The 13,489-nt window shown below is 27.8% G+C and overlaps 1 protein-coding gene across 1 annotated transcript in view; it reads left to right on the forward strand.

The window, feature by feature from the left end:
- The first annotated feature begins 1,090 nt into the window (after window positions 1-1,090).
- Window positions 1,091-13,489, forward strand: part of LOC107442002 (O-linked N-acetylglucosamine (GlcNAc) transferase sxc) — a 31,666-nt gene continuing 19,267 nt past the window's right edge. Inside the window, exons 1-5 of the mRNA XM_016055439.3 lie at window positions 1,091-1,446; window positions 5,068-5,133; window positions 9,226-9,376; window positions 9,875-10,118; window positions 11,565-11,633. Of these exons, the coding sequence (XP_015910925.1) occupies window positions 1,419-1,446; window positions 5,068-5,133; window positions 9,226-9,376; window positions 9,875-10,118; window positions 11,565-11,633 (558 nt within the window). The 5' untranslated portion in view covers window positions 1,091-1,418. The remainder of the gene's footprint in view (window positions 1,447-5,067; window positions 5,134-9,225; window positions 9,377-9,874; window positions 10,119-11,564; window positions 11,634-13,489) is intronic.

Raw genomic sequence — 13,489 nt, forward strand, 5'->3', positions numbered from 1 at the left:
ACTGTATGTGGTACACAGACATCCTTCCGGTCTTTCTATATATGAATAAGACCACTAGAGAAAAAAAAGGTAACATTAATAATACTATTAAAAAATTACAATGTCAAAAGAGATAAATTTCTCACAGTGACAAAAATTACCAATATGTTGTTACTCATTTGCAGAATTAACAAATTTATTTTGAATATATTAATCTCATCTATCAACTTCGAATGCAAGGCATACAATTCCTGTGATATTTACTATGAAATTTAGAAATATATAAAGATGAATTGTAGATCTAAAATACTCATAGTTTTAACCACTACATTTTCTTAATACAGCTATCCTAAAAAGTGCAACCTTCATATTTTAATATTCCTTATTATATATATAACTATACATAAAATAAATTTTAGTATCCTTCCTAAATTTTAATGACAAAACAGCACAAAATACAAACATTTATCTCTATATAAGTTCATTTATTATTATTATACATAAATAACAGATTACATAATTTCCTAAAATTTATGCAAGCTCATTTTCGCTATATTACCGCTTATTTTACTAAAACATTCTTAATGATCAAGCATTTACGTTAGAATAAATATTCCAATATGAAAACATTTTTAGGTCATCGAATTCTTCCTCTTCAAAACTTATTTAACAAATTTTTTGAGCAATAATCACTCAATCAATTAATGCTAAGCATATAAAGATAATTTTCCAGTAGAATGGAGTTATAAATGCATTATAAAATTCATTCTCATTGGAAAATAACACGTGAATGATGTTTACGTTTTATGGAACGTAATATATTAACATTGATGCTATGTTTTCAAATTTAATTAGTTAAAAATAAATAAAATGAATATTAAAAATTAACATATTGATAATTTTTACTTACCACAACAGATTAGATATCTGTTCCATGCTGTAAAACTTCCGCAAGTGAATTTAACAAGCCATCGGCCATCACAAATATGAACACGAACATTGGCAATTTAACGGATAGAGAAAGTCGCCACGATGATTGCAAAAGGTGACCCATTTTTCGTTGCCACCGGAAAGATAGGACTTTCACTTCCTCTTACGGGCTCCTTATAACTATGAAACTCGATCCACTGCATCTCCGCATCTATGACGTCATCAATTTATACGCTATAGAGACTTGGCTGTGTTTATGATATCTAACCTTTTAAATTTCAATAATTAGCCTTTTATAAAATTACGATATTACTTTTGTGCTTTTGAAAGTTCTTAATAATATTTTAAGTTTTGATTTTGTGTTATTTCACTATAATTTACATTAGTTTCCCAAACTAGAACAACCTTGAATTTTGCCCCTTTGTGATCTAACCATTATTGATGCGACGCTTTTCTCTAAAATTTCAAATAAAACTAATCTAATCTTTGTTATTGACGACTAGCTTTAAATGGCTGCAATTGTTAGTGAATCTTCAGGTATGTTTAATGAATTAATACAAATTTTATATTTATTGAATTTCTACCTAAGGCGTACATTGCACAACATAACTTGACAGACTGGTTATATATGAAAGAAAACTGCTCGGTTGATCAACTTTATGGTTCATTTTACTATTCATCATTTAAATTTATTTAGAGAGTTACCAGAATGAATCAGCGTTTAAAATATTTTATTTAACAATTGATGTACACATTAAGTGTGTTGTTTGATGCAACTCAATTCTATAATCTAAATTTTTACACCATGTTAAAGTATGAAGAACTTTTTCTTGTATTACACAAAAAATATATTTAGTTTTAAAAAATGATTAGAATATATAATGACTTCAAATATTTCTATTTTATTTTAAGATATCTAAGTAGGGAAGTTGAAATAAATTTTAAAAAATTATACTTCCAATAATTATTATAAATATCAAAATATTTTCTGTCTTGAAATATTTTATTTAAAAAGGTGTTTATCACCATGTGTGGCTCTCTGAAAACCACATTGTGTCTTTATCTCCACATTTTCTTCTTTAGTCATGTTTTGCACATCATATTTTATAAACTTATCTCTAAGAATTTTTATGATTGAATGAAATAACTTAAAATGTAAAGGAATTTAGTTGAAATTTTGAATTAGTAATACTGCATGATGATTTATAGAATGCCAGATATTAAATGTAAATTAAAGGAACTATATTTTTTGTTCAGAACATTTAATATACATTGAATGATGAAAAAGACGGCTACAAAAGTTTAAAATGCTTACCTTCATTTTTTATTTTAAATCACTCAAAATCTCCATCAATTCTGAGATTTAAAAGGTGAAAATTTGCTGAAAAGAAATGATTTAATTTTGTATTTTTAAAATGCAAATAATATAATAATTATTTATTTAGGCTTTTTGTGTCCTTTAAGTTTTATTTTATAAAAAGGTTTAGTTCAGTCAATAGTGTCTTCCTTTAAAAAAAAATTTACATTTTTGTTTTATTCAAAATACTTTAAATGTGACATTAATCTTAGTATTTAAAATTTAAGGACAATAGGAATCTACTTGAGAAGCAAACAATAAAAATATGGTTCTATAATTGATTTACTGTAATAAAAATGATTAATCATAGTGTATATCAAATGTATGAAATTAAAAAAAATTTAATATTCATAAATAAATCATAATAAAAAAATATTGATAATTATATGAGCTGTATTAAGTAAATTAGGTATCAATTGTTTAACATGAGTTATAAAGCTCAAACAAAGTAATTCAATGTTTTTAACAAATTTGTGAGGAAAATATTGGCCAAAAATAATAAAGAGGTTAATGCTAAAACTCTTTTAATTAAAAATAATGATCATTTAAAGAAAAAATTAAAATTAAGTACACTTAACAATATTCATAAAATTTCCACTAACTCCTTTTTCCATTTAACTTACAAGGGAAACTAACGAAGTGTGACTCGCCAATTTTGAAATAAACTAGTGGGATGTATGCCTTATGAGGAATAATTTTAGGGGGCAACATTAGTTTCGGCCCATAGAAGGTCCTGTGAGAGATAAAAAATAATTCTATGTATAGAAAAATCGCTATTTTATTACTTCAATGCAGACTATTAGTTATTGTAATTATCTCGTGCTCCAATTAATTTTGTGGTACTTTCACGTACTATATAATGCATATTTATTGTCAAAATTATTTCGAAAATTTTATACATCTGTTGTTTTTCAGAAAAACCAGTTAGGTTAATTTTAAAAAAATATTGGCATCAAATTTTTTAAATTTTTTTTCAAAAAATTTTTCAAATTAATTGGAGTTTGTAATTGCTAATAAATAAATTAAGTAATAATTAATTAACAATTAATTAAGTAATAATTAATTAACAATTAATTAATAATTAATTAATTTGCTAATTAATTTATTAGTTTGCCAACTAATTAATTACAAATTAATTGGAGTATGAGACAATTACTATAACTAATAGTCTGCATTGAAGTAATAAAATACCGATTTTTCTATATACAGTGAAACCTCCGTTAAGCGGACAGTCATGGGACCAAAAAATTTGTCCCTTTATGAGAGTTGTCCGTTTACGGGAAGGGTACCCTAATAACGAAATTTAACACCGTAAATTGTTTTTAGAATATTCTCAAAGATGTAGAAATAATTAAATAATATCTACAAGGATACTGTAAATATCTACAAGAATATTTATTTAAACAATAAGAAAGATAAAAAAGAATATATAAAGAAGTTTGATATAAATACATAATTCTGGATGTAGCTACAGATAAATAAATATAATTTTCCTATTAGCATAGATACTCAAGTTAGACATATGATACCAAATAGGAGCGTACTGTCCTCAGTCCGTTTCAATTATTAGGTTCACATCCCCTTACACCTACTTATCATTTGATAGGGAACATGGTTAATACCTTCTTGGAAAATAAACCTCCCATGATTCACAGAAAAAAAAGTAATGCATACCTGTAAGTCATGAGGACCTATGGAGATGATTATTCACAATTGATCAGCTATCAAGTGTCTGAATAAATGTTTCATTTATATAAACACCTCAAAGATTATACTTCTGTTCTCTTTTTTTTACCCCAGTTGTGTTAAATACAGTCTTCAAATTGATAAGAAAATTAAAGAAATTTTCAATGGGGAAGAAGCATTGAGAGAAGTCATTTCAACTTGAGGGGTCTCATAACCTGTGTGGTCCAGATGAAAAGATCAAAAGATGCCGATGTCAGAATTATTTCAGGAGTGCAGTACCATTTTCTCTCCTTTCTTTACAAAGATAAGGCAAGGTGACAGGAGAAAGATTGATTTTTCGGTGGTGAAATAGCTTAACAATATTTTTAGTTATGGATAAGGCAAAAAGTTTTATTTACATGCTTTAAAAATGGTGAAAAGTTGAATTTTTTTAGCTTGCAATTTATTTAGAAAAAGTAGTGTCCGGTTTGTAGAGATAAAAAACAACGTTTCAGGATCAAAATGACTGTCCGCGTCCGGTTACGGGAGTGTCCGCTTTGCGGAGAATGTACGTAATGGTTTATTCATAGAAGATTCCCGGGGAATTAAAAATATGTCCGTATTGAGAGGCGTCCGTTTTGCAGGAGTGTCCATAACAGGAGGTTTCACTGTATTTAATTATTTTTTATCTCTCACAGAACCTTCTATGGGCTGAAACTAATGTTGCCCCCTAAAATTATTCCTCATAAGGCATACATACCACTAGTTTATTTAAAAATTGGAGAGTCACACTTCCCTAGTTTCCCTTGTTAGTGATTTCTTAAATACGATTTGCTAATATGATATACCAAATAATAAGAATTTATGTTTTTAAATTCATAAAATTACATTACTTCAACATTTTTCTAGAGCAAGGTTTTACATGGTGTGTAGTGATTTAAAAAATTGTCTTATTGTTATTTATTTTTGATTTCTGTTTTTTAAAAGCCCTCAAAGTTGCTGTTAGTATTGGGTATTTGTAAAAAGTGCTTATTTTGACCATGCATTATGTTAAACAAAAAAATGTCCTTATTCATAAAATAAAAAATAGTTTAATAGACATGAATTTTTTTTTTTTTTTTTTTGTAATTTGACAGGAGTGAATGGCAATAAAAGGAGCAAGACAAATGACCTAAATATTAGCACTGCTGTTGCTTTGCAAAGTAAGTAACTATTTATATGTTTTCTTAGGATTTTTTTATTCAAATAGAATCTTTTTCTTGTTATTGAGGGAACAGAACTATTGCTTTTAGGGAGGATATCTGTAGACTAAATGGCCCAGTGTTCATCAAGTTGGTCTCAGTCCAAAAGAACCCTGCTAGTTTCTTAAAATTGGGCCTGCTTAAAGAAACCATCTTTATACCCACCAAGTGGGATTATTTTCACATTTTATCATTTCTAATGAGTTTTCTTTGCAATTAACAATCCAAATTGCTCTTATTACTTATTAACTTGTTTTTTAAATTTAACTTTGTAGCTTTTATCAAAATTATGTAAAGTAAAACATATTTCAGTAATCTGATTTTTTTTAACAAAATTTTAAATAAATGAACTAAATATATACAAAAAATTGAGTACAAGATTAAAAAATGCATTGCTGAATTACATTACTCATCTATAAAATAAATTATTTGTAATATGAATTCACATTACACTTATTGCATAATCAATTTGGACTGTGGGGATTTATTTATCGACTATGCCAACCTTCATCTGTCAAAAGGTACCTCTGGTTATAATCAAGTTAACATGTCTTATGTACTAGTGAATTGATATTCAATATTTATAGCGGTAGTTGCGCCACATTATTCCCCTTCCAGAATTTTATCTGGGATAGAATTCGATAAACAGATTCCGCTAGTTGATTCATGCTGTTTATTTATTTATATCAATTTCTGCTCATTCATATATTCATTTTTACCTTTCATTTTTTGTTTATAGAATTTCGCTAATTTTTTTTTCTTCTTAATTTTTGTTTATTGACCGGGAGATTTTATTTACATGACTGGATTTTTTTTTTCTTTGAGCAGTATATTTCTTAAGCATATCAACTAGTGCCCCCCCCCAAGCTCTTGGGCAAATTCTAAATTCCCCCCCAAACTATTCCTTTTATTTAGTGTAAAAATTCCCCCCAAGCTTTAAGTGGGTGCGTCGTGCACTCACCTTCCCGCCTGATGGGGGCCCCTAATATCAACTGTTAAATGTGGATCATCCATCAGTATTGCCATGTTCTTATCACATCCACAGGTCACCAAATTTTAGACTGTCAACCTTCATCTATCAAAAGGTACCTCTGGTTAGAATCCAGTTAACATGTCTTATGTACATGTAACATGTCTTATTGAATTGATATTCAATATTTATAGTGGTAGTTATGCCACAAACCCTTCAGGGTTTGTTAAAATACTTCAGGGGGCAATATACTTGTATCATGACCAGCAAGTCTTAACAACTTCTGGGCAGCAACTTACGATAAACTAGAAGAAGAAAAAACGTGGAAAAATCCAACTTAAAGAAAAAATTCAAGTTTAAAAATCATTTGGCAGTTGTAGTTGGTGCTACAGATCACACTAATATCCAATTATAAATATTTTTTGAAAAGGAATCCCGAAATAAATTTTTCAATTAAAAACCTATTGTTTCGAATGATTATTTTAAAATATTAGATCAAAATTTTATTTTAAGATTTCGATTATAGACCACTGTACCTTTAGCAACAAAAAAATTAATTTATAAAAATAAAGTTTAGTGTATTGAACCCATAGTTTGTCATATGACTGTTATGTTTATAAAATAAGCAAAATCTTCATTTCGAAAGCTAAAAATATAAAAGCTGAGGAATTTTTGCACATTGTAAGATTAATAAAAAATTGATAAATTGAAAATTCAAATGAACATATCGTGCTCTATTGAGAGATATGTAAATTTCTTTTCATGAATGCATACAATGCCTCTAGAAATTTTATTCATTAATTTTAAAGCAAATGTGTTAATTAATAATTTAAAACTCATCACGCAATCTATAATATTTTACATTTTACAAAAAATCATTTCTATAATATCAACATTATGCGATTCATCAAACATTTAGAATGCAGAAAATTACTGTAATAGTTATTCTTATGACTATGTCTTTTATTCATCCCTTTGGTAGTAATCATGCACTATTTTTCAGTGTACATTACATCTTATGTGTTTAATATTTGTAAATTTGTATGTTTATAATGTACTTGAAAAGATTTCACTTATTTCCAAGCGAAATTGAGTGTAATTGGGAATAAGCTCCCTTTTCCCCCAGGCAAAGTTGAGTTTCTCTTTGGAAAAACCTGCATTCGTTGGTTTTTTTTTTGTTTCTCCTTAAAAACTCTGATATTAGCAATAACTATATGACCATAGTAGGTGGCGTTTATCTTAGTTTGAGTTGAAATTTATTCATTTTAAACAACAATTCATTCCTATTTGAGTATTTAGAAATAAGTGTCACAATTTTTGAAAAAAAAGTTTTTTTTTTTTTTAACATAATTATTATCTTTGAAGCTAATATATCAATCCCTTTTGGTTTGATCAATGTGTAATAGCCATTTTTTTAATTATTTTTTTTTAATGAAAGATATTGAATTTTCTTAAGTGGCTAATTCTTTATTTTGAAATTTTCAAGGATAGAGTAAAATTGGAAATAGATTATTACTGCTATCTGTGAAGGAAACTAATTTAAAGATTGTTACAGAAAGAATGATAAAATTAAATACTTACTGATTACTTATTATGACCGAGAAAATGCAACAGCAAAAAAGTCATTATTTGCTGAGATTACTGTGCATGAATCTTTCTTTAATTACTATTGGAGGATGCGAGGAACCATGAAATTGCACCAATTAAAGTTTTGTTTTTAAACAGCTGATTTAACTGAACCGATTTTGACACCTCATTTAACTTATTTCTCAAATTATTGGAGATAAGTGTAGGATTCAGTTAGATCTAAATTGTAATTCTGTAGCATCAAATAATCTGATTAAACAAGAAATACTCAATCATTTATCTTTTTTTGAAATTATTGATTCCAATGCTGATGATACAGCAACTACCACCAAGAAATTGTGGTTTAGAGGTATCAAATCTTTACAAATTTTTACAATTATTCAGTAAACGAAAAGTGTACCATCACATTAATCTAATAATAATATTTCAATGCTTTTCTAATTTATTAGCTATAATATAATTTGCAGACAACTTTGCAAGCAAGGGGGGGGGATACGGAATTGTAAATTTTATTAAGTTTCTGTTAATTTTTTTAGATTATTGTTGTATTTTTGGTAATTTATTTTTCCCTTAAAAGGAAATATTTTTGTGTCTGTTCGTTTCGATTACAATCACCAACACTTAAACAGGGTAGCCACTTCACCGGGAAAACCTGGAAAATACAGGGAATTTAAAAATCATCTAAAATAACAGGGAAAATGCAGGGAATTTTAAAATCATCTAAAATAACAGGGAAAATGCAGGGAAATTTGATTTTTTTCTTTACAAACTGGGAAAATACAGGGGATTTTGTTTCTTATTTTTGTCTTTTAAAAAATGGTGACTACTCAAAGTGTAATCTATGGGATATTTAACCATGATATTTCAGCTATACTAAACTATTTCATTTACTGTAGCATTATTTAAGTATGTTCAGCTGTTTTTCCAGCAATTAAAACTAATAAATATAGTTTGCCCTATATAGCTCACACAAGAGCACAGTAATTGTTGTTTCCTTTTAATATATTGTGCATAATATGTACAGGGAAAACACAGGAATTTTTTTTCCAGATTTGAGTAGCAACCCTGTTAAATTTTAAAAAAAAATTATATATATATATATATATTTCTTTTGAGATTTGCCCAGAAGTGATTACAAGTTGTACCCTTTGAGTTGATTTTCTACTAGGATATATTTTAGTTGCACTTGTTTTGGCATCATAGATATCAATACTGAAATCTTCCTAAAAATGGTTTTTAGCTGCTTGGGTATAATTTAAATATAAAACATTATTGGCCTGCAGGTCGTAAGTTGTTTGTCCTGAAGTGTGTGCAAATGTTAACATTTTTTGGTATTTTTACACTTTAATTAGTGAATAATAAATAATCAGTATAAATCTTGAATATTTTCTTCTAAAAATGAAAAATAAAGTAAATGTGTAAATGGTTTATTTTTTAGTGAATAAATTATTTAAGTAACCGTATTAGTGTTTGATGAAATGATTTTTCATTTTTAGGTTTGGCAGAACTTGCTCATCGAGAATATCAAGCTGGTGATTATGAAAATGCTGAGCGCCATTGTATGCAGTTATGGCGGCAAGATCCAACAAACACTGGTGTACTTTTGCTCTTAAGCTCTATTCACTTTCAATGCAGGAGACTTGACAAGTATGAATGTTATTTATTTTTACTGATTTATCTAAATAGACAAAATGATTTTAAATAATATATTTTTTTTTGGAAATTAAAATTTTTAATTTAATTTTTGTTTAGTAGGCAAAGTTCTCAAAAAAAGTTTTTATATGCTAATAATAATTTATTTCTGTTAAATTTCATATTTTCAAATTAAGTACTGATAGATTTGCAGATTTTGCCTAAAAAACATAATTTCTTGTTATCTTTATGAACGTATAATCAATTTGTGTAAAAATAGTTTAAATTTTTTTTTTTTTTTGATTTTATAATAAAAAATAAATTTTAGATTATATTTTTCATGAAAATTTACTATTTGGATTTTAATAGTTCTGAGTAAGTTAGTGTTAAAGCAGTTTCATATAATTATTATTATTATTTTTTTTTGTACTTATGTGTCATGCAAATTTTTTTTCTGTATCCTATTATTATGTTGTAAATGTTAGACATTTTCTTTTATTTGTTTATATATAGGTCTGCTCACTTTAGTACATTAGCTATAAAACAAAATCCCATGCTCGCAGAAGCATATTCAAACCTTGGAAATGTGTACAAGGAAAGAGGACAATTGCAAGAAGCTTTGGAGAATTACCGACATGCTGTAAGGCTGAAACCTGACTTCATTGATGGCTACATCAACTTGGCTGCAGCTCTTGTTGCTGCTGGGGATATGGAACAAGCGGTACAGGCATATGTATCTGCACTCCAATATAATCCTGTAAGTAACAATTAGAAAAGTAATATGTGTGGGTGTATTCTGTTAACTAGAGTGAGTGGAACGCATTTCAAATAGTTAAAACCATTTGCTGTAAAACAAGAGATAATAAGTTTGGCTTGTTTAATTGTCGAGGAATGTAGGTGTTTTTTCCTTTTTTTAAAATTTATTTTTATGTTATACAGTCAAACCCCGCTATAGTGAACCTTCCAGGGACCGAAATTTTGGTTCACTATAACTGGGAGTTCACTATATCCGTTAGGCAGGCAGTTTAACTAATGGTTCCCAAACTGCTCCTTTTTATTAAACATAATTCAAATAAATCACTGAAAAATATTATGTAGTAGCAAAAAATGTGTTATTTTTCATTACTCTTCGTCTTGCATACACAAAAAAAAAAAAATTAGTAATCTTTAGCTGATGAGCAATCCTCAACTTTAGATATGGAAATACTTCCCGACTCTCAGATAATTTTTTCTGAATTTCTGTTATTCCGTTTTTTAAGCCTGTCTAACCTTCCATCTGAGCACATAAAAGTAGTAATATAAAATCTCTTAGCAAATTCATCGACATTTGTCTAGATACTGGAAGGTTGCGACTTCTTCGATTGGTGAATCACTTCAGTAATGCTTCTTCAACATTCTTGTGATCCGCTTTTCTCAACTTTTTTCTGCTATCTAAATTTTTTTTATGAGCAGAAATTATTAATTCCCTATTTTTCCATATGTTACAAACTGCAGGTTTGGTTGGTTTATATTCCCTGCAAATATCAGCTTGATTGCATCCATTTTCAATTTTTCTGATTATGTCCATTTTATCATCAATAGAAAACGTTTTACGTTTACTGCTTGCCAAAGTTAAATTTGAGACACTTGTTTGCAGGATTTTTTTAACTGAACTAAGAGCAAAAAGGAGTTGAAATGAGGGCCTTATCAACACATATTAGTGTCTAACCCTTTGACCAATAATGAATAATTACTCATTCCCTTTGACAGAAAATGCATATTGATCCCACTGACACCTTACAGGTGCATCATCTGCCTGGGTTGGAAACATCTGCTTGGTTTGTTTAGGGATGGGAAAATGAGATAAAAGAAACAAACAAGAGAAAATGCTTATCGCTACATTAACCTCTATCGATGGTTTTAAAAATCGGTATATGTATTTATTTCGAAGTAGAAATTTCAAAATTATTACGAAAAAATGAGAGAGAAAAATCAGCCGAAAACAGAAAAAAGTTCATTATATCCAACTTCCTCACTTTTTTGGTTCACTATATCCACAAAAAATAACATTATACGTGTATAACAAGGCATGGGACCTAACTATTCGTTCACTATAGCGGGGTTTGACTGTATAATTTAAATTTCTTTTTGCATTTAACATAATTTTTACCAAATTATGTATTTCACTTAAATCTCCATTCTTATATTTATTTAATTTTTTTAGGACCTGTATTGTGTCAGGAGTGATTTAGGTAATCTATTGAAAGCATTAGGAAGACTAGATGAGGCCAAGGTATAAAAATCATGTCAATTATGTTATGTCGAATTTGTTTTCATAGGCAACTTGTAATAGCTTTAAAGTATAAATAAGTTTAACTTCATTTTTACATTCAACCGGAAATGGCAAATCAAACTAGTATTTAATGATTTCTATCACAAACATATTTTTTCATCTAGTAGATCATACATCGAAAGTTAATTTCAGGGACTATTTCAAAGAATATTCAGCTAATGTTACTGTTTAATGAAATGTTTGCAATCATCTCAAGATGTTGATCTGTCTGTGCATGTAAAGATCTATTTCTCTTATTTTGTCTTGATTTTATATTCCTTGTGTTTCAAAGGTAATATCTGTGTTCTTAATTTTAATTTCTGTGTTACTGATTTCTGCTACTTTCAAAAGTAATTGTGCTAATTATTATTTTGTCTTTCTGGAGAGATTCATTAGGTGTTTTATTTTAAACAGTTTAATTTGTTGAACCTGGAAACATTCTTATTTAAGTAACAAGAATTTACCAATCCATATCATCTATAAGCTTTTCTCGACTCAGCTCTAACAAATTTTTTATATTATATTGTTTCGAAAGTGTTTTTTTTAATACAGAATTTTTTTGGTTTAATTTAAAATTAATTTGTATTTTTCTTATTTATCAATTTTTCAGATACGGAATATTAAATATAGTTATATTATATTGAGTTTTTACTTCATAAAGATTTATTATAAAAACTACTTTTGATTTTTATCGTTTTTAAAAAATGTTTATAAATGTTAGAACCAGGTTTTATGTGAAATGCAAAATAAAAAAATAAAATTTAACAAAAGGCTTAAATCTTCCAATTTTATATTACTTTGAAACTATCAATTTATATATATTTTTTAATACTTTAAATTTAATAGGTGTTAAAGATTTGAACCATTTTCCTTATTTTTTATATTATTATTATATTATTACTATTTCTACTAGCTTTGCAAAGTTCTGAACTGGTAAAAAAAAAAAAAAAAAGAGAGAGCTGTTGCATTTTTTTTAACTGACCTGTTCTTATTAGTTAGAAATTCAAATAAACACAAAAAAGTAAATTTTTTTTCTTATTACTTAAACTGAATTGTTAGCACTATTATAGTATGCTATTAAGATTTTAGTTATAAAACTTTTACTTCTTACTTGAATTGAATTTTTTTTTCTCTCTCTTATCAGTCTAGTTATACTATTTCAGTCTTTTCTGATCTCATCTTCCTATCCATTTTAAATGTATTTAATAAAGAGCGACTATTTCTTATAAATGTTTTTGTAAAGGCCAAGCTTCTTACTTGCGGTTAAATTAATATATCTACTTACAGCTGACTTCTAATTATGTAGTAAATATTAGTTACAGGAGGTTAGCTGGATGCACTGTCAATATAAAGCGCTTTTTTGAAGATAATGCGAAAACTTTAATGCTGCATTTCTGCTTTTCACTATATTTCAGGAGACGCACCTGCTAAAGCGCTTCCCTACATTCCTGGAAAAGCAAAAGCACTTTCTTTAGGAAAATATTCTGTATTACTAAATGTCCTTTTCGTGAAATCAAATACCAATTATTTGTTTTAGAATTGGGGAGGGCGTACTGATCTAATGTATGTCAAAGGGAGTAATTTTGTAATATAGTTGCCAAATTTCCTAATTTAAAGTGCTTTTTCTTAGCGCAATTTGCATGATGTTTGACTGCATGCTTTTTTTTGTGTGAATTTTAGAAGCTTGGCCTTTTATATATGAGTTATAACTGTTGCCTATGAAAAAGTATTCCTGTGTAATTTGTTTGCTTCATTTTGATAACTCGTGAAAGAAATTTATAAGTGAGTATTTTTCAGCAGCCTTCCTGATTTAATTC

The sequence above is a fragment of the Parasteatoda tepidariorum genome, chromosome 3 (assembly GCF_043381705.1).
Source record: "Parasteatoda tepidariorum isolate YZ-2023 chromosome 3, CAS_Ptep_4.0, whole genome shotgun sequence".
Lineage (NCBI taxonomy): Eukaryota > Metazoa > Arthropoda > Arachnida > Araneae > Theridiidae > Parasteatoda > Parasteatoda tepidariorum.